This window comes from Benincasa hispida, chromosome 8 (genome assembly GCF_009727055.1).
Source record: "Benincasa hispida cultivar B227 chromosome 8, ASM972705v1, whole genome shotgun sequence".
NCBI classification, from domain to species: domain Eukaryota; kingdom Viridiplantae; phylum Streptophyta; class Magnoliopsida; order Cucurbitales; family Cucurbitaceae; genus Benincasa; species Benincasa hispida.
Window position 1 is genome coordinate 50,543,930 of NC_052356.1, and position 3,783 is coordinate 50,547,712.

Genomic DNA, 3,783 nt, shown 5'->3' on the forward strand with positions numbered 1-3,783 from the left:
AATTACCAATAAAATCGAGATGTTACAAAACTAGAAAGAAATTTGTGCAAAATAGTCTATAAAGTTTGGAGTTTGAAAAGCTACACTTTAGTTTTCGAGTTGAAAAATAAATTCTCAAATAAGTTACTTTTAGTGATATCAAATCGACCAGTAGCTCAAGGAACGATAAGCAAGCTTCTTTCTTAAATAAATCATAGGAAATTGCAAACGGCAAAAATCTTAAATTTTAAACACATTTATGTCGTGTGACAAGTTTTCATGTTGAAAAGCATTGAAGTTTGACTTTAGCCACTCTAATTTTAAATATGAACAAAAACTCAAAATTTGACGACAAGCATTCTCCTATTTTACATTCATACTAATTCTCTCAAACCATTAAACTTTGCAAGGAACCGCTTGAAGAAAAAAGAAGATTGTTTTCTTTTAACAAGGTGATTTAAATCCCATAGGGTTTCCAGCAATGTAGTCCCTGAAAACATTAAGGGCACCAAATGTGGTCATCAAAACAGTACTCAAAGCCATCACTATACTAACTGAGAAGATGATGAGAGATGCCCTTCCATAATCACGAATCGCCTTCTGAACCACTACCAATCCGAGCACAGAGGCAATGAAGCAGACGATGGCGAAGATGATTGCAATTTCAGCATGCTCCATTCCCAGCAGCAAATACTGGCAAGCTGACATTGTAGCCGAGAAGAAGACCATGAAGGAGCAAGTTGCAGCCGTTATCTGTATTTAAAATTTTGAGACATTAGCATAATGGGCAGGTGATAAGAGCACAGTGAAATTATGCAATCCTAAAACTTGCAATATCGTGTCTAATAAGTCCATGAACGAGTGTCTAAAGAGTCCTTGAACTTCTTATTATGTCCAATAAGTTTCCAAATTGTAAAAAGAATCTCATAAATCACGAAACTTATAACAAAAATTTGAGAGTTTAAAAACTAATCAGACATGGTTTAAAGTTCAACAGCAGTTTGAGAACCAAACTTATAAGTTAATGAAAGCAATTATGAGTTGAAAGGACTTGCCTCAGGAACTATTCCAACTTGAAGAAGGAAAGGGCTTATGAGCATGCCACCGCCGATCCCAAACATGCCACCCAAAATCCCAGCTAAAAATGCCATTACTGGGAAGATCAGTTTCTTTGATGGTTCGACAGCAGGCCGTGCTTCTTCTAACTCCTTTACAAGGAAAAAACAGACGAGATTAGCTTTTACCTTATAAAAAGATATCAGAAATGGATGTAAATATGTTCTAGCAACCAGATATCAGAGAACTAGTTTTATTCTTTGCACCTTCTGAGGGGAATCTTCAGGTTGAGGGCTCTTCTGTTTGTAAAGAATCCAGAGAGTGAAAGCTATGGCCACCGGAACTTGGAGCGAAGAGATAATCCAATATCCTGTTCCACATGTTTCGATTGGTAAAAGACCCTGCAAAAACAAGCAGCAGTGAGACACCCCAATTTTTCTTTTTTCTTTTACAATGACAGAGTATTAAATTTGCTCAAACATACAAGTCCATCTAGAGTTGAATTTGTCAATGTCAATAAGGATGGATTTGACATGGTTTTTGAAGAGTGAAAAGTACTTTCATACAAATTGAAGAATACTCATCAAATTTTCAAGGAATTTGATTAGTAATTACTTCAGTACATAATCTAAATACCACTTAAAAATGTTTTCCTTAAAAGTACTAGTATTACCTTAAACAGTGATTTCGAATTCATTCTAAGCATTTGTATGGAAACTAAGTTTTGTATAATAGCTCTATTCTTTAAAGTCAATGCAAATAAGATCCAAGGATAAAAAGTTTGTGGATGTAATAAAAAGCTACCAAAAGGGAGTACATGGGACCAAGGGGTGGTATCAAATATGCCCTAGCCAAATGTAAAGAAGTCACATTATCGCCTTTAGACTAAACTGTCACACTCAGAATCGTGGCCGGATAAAACTTTGAATATGCGATAATAGATGAGGAAAGATGACGACTCAAATTCGATCAATTAAGAAGACCAAGAAGGGAATAAATGCAAAATTTAAGAAAGTGAATGAATACAATACAACACAAAGTTACTTGGTCCTACAATGAACTCAAAACAACAAATTAATAATTCACAACTTGGTATCATGAAGTCAAAAATCATGTTAGAAGGCAAACCTTAACTCGTCTGAAAAGGCATCTAATAATGATTATGAAGACACACGATAAACAATTCATTATTATGACGAAATACTTAACAGGTCTACTTTAATATGACACTCTTTCCTTGGGGCAAACAACATAACATACTATTAAATTAATTTATAATTATCTTATTCCAAATTGTCAAATTCACAATACATGGACTCTTAGATTTAAGTCAATGCTATTTTTCAATATATACTTTTCACAATCAATGACATATCAAGATAACTTCCCTAAACAATGAACAGAGTTATGTTCTAATCAGACAGAATCAAATGATAGTAAAGTAATTTGAATTAACATGAATAGTAAAATCCATACCCGTCCATCTCGGTTGCCACGAAGAAGATAAATGAGATAGAAACAAGACCAGACAAGAACCAAAGCCCCCAATTTCATTGAAGGAAGTCTCAATTTGCAATTTTCTTGTGTGGGCAACAGAGGTTCTTCAACAATTTTAGCTTCGTTTTCTTTCTCTAATCCATCTTCCAGTTTACACCCAGTATTCCTAAGCTCTTCACTTTCCATTTCCCAATACACCATCCCACTTTTACAAGTTTTCATGGTCGACCAAGCAAGAAAAATAGCAAACAGAATAGTAGTAACCCATTCAGGAAACGCAAGGTTGCAAATAACTCCAATACTCACTCCTAATAACATGCAAGGTTCAGTCAAAAGAGCAATATCAAAGTTAATCAAACAATTCCCCCCTGATTTGGAGCAGAAATTGCTCAATACATTCGCAATCGACCCTCCAGTTACCATAAAAGCCGAGAGACTTGAAGCTGTTTTGAGGTCTACACCGGCTACAATCGTCAAAATAGGTATATAAAGCCCGCCGCCGCCAATCCCGCCGGCGCTGGATAAAGAAGCGGCGATAAAACAGAGAACTCCGGCTACTACAATGGGAGGCGAAATGGGAAGATGGGTTTGATGGAATAGGGCTTGGTGGGTGGTTCGCCATTGTTGGGTTTTGTTGAGGAAGTGATGAATGGAAGTGAGATCGGAAAAGGGTTTGATTTGCTTGGCGTGAGAAACATTAATGGCAAGCGAAAGAACCAAAAAGGCGAAGGCGAATTGGGTTTTCTTCATCGTGCAATTATGAGAGAATGAACTTGATTCCTTGCAAGATGAGACAAGAAGGGAATCGAGTGTCCAGAGTGCTCTTTTCTTTGTAGTTATTTCGCAATTTCTCGCACAGAAACGAAAGAGATGAAATCGGCTGGAAAAAGATGGGATTAAATAGTGGAATTAGCCATTTATATAATACATATTTTCCTTTGAAGAAAAGGAATAGGAAATTTGAAGCAGTTCAGAGTCCTAAGGTAATTACAAAATAAAATGCTAAGTTTTGTTGATCTTTTCGGATGCGGATTTCTTATATTCCTATAAAATTTATGCATCTGATGGTGAGAGAGAGGAATTTATACTGTTTTCTTTTTGTTTATTTCTCTTTTGAGTTTTGATCTTATCGGCTGACACTTTTTGAAATCTTTTAAACGATTTTTTTCCCTCTTTTGAAAAGATCTTTATTTTAAATTAATTTCTTTTAGTTCAGATTTAAAGGTAATGGTTGGATATGCGTTTGACTAA

The 3,783-nt window shown here is 35.5% G+C and overlaps 1 protein-coding gene across 1 annotated transcript; it reads right to left on the reverse strand.

Moving 5' to 3' along the window:
• Positions 1-323: 323 nt before the first annotated feature.
• LOC120082516 (sulfite exporter TauE/SafE family protein 5-like) lies at positions 324-3,581 on the reverse strand. The gene is made up of 4 exons (XM_039037721.1): positions 2,512-3,581; positions 1,302-1,436; positions 1,035-1,187; positions 324-732 (listed from the first exon to the last, which is right to left on the reverse strand). The coding sequence occupies exons 1-4, from the start codon at positions 3,280-3,282 to the stop codon at positions 424-426; spliced, it is 1,368 nt and encodes a 455-aa protein (XP_038893649.1). The 5' UTR covers positions 3,283-3,581; the 3' UTR covers positions 324-423.
• Between the last annotated feature and the right edge of the window lie 202 nt (positions 3,582-3,783).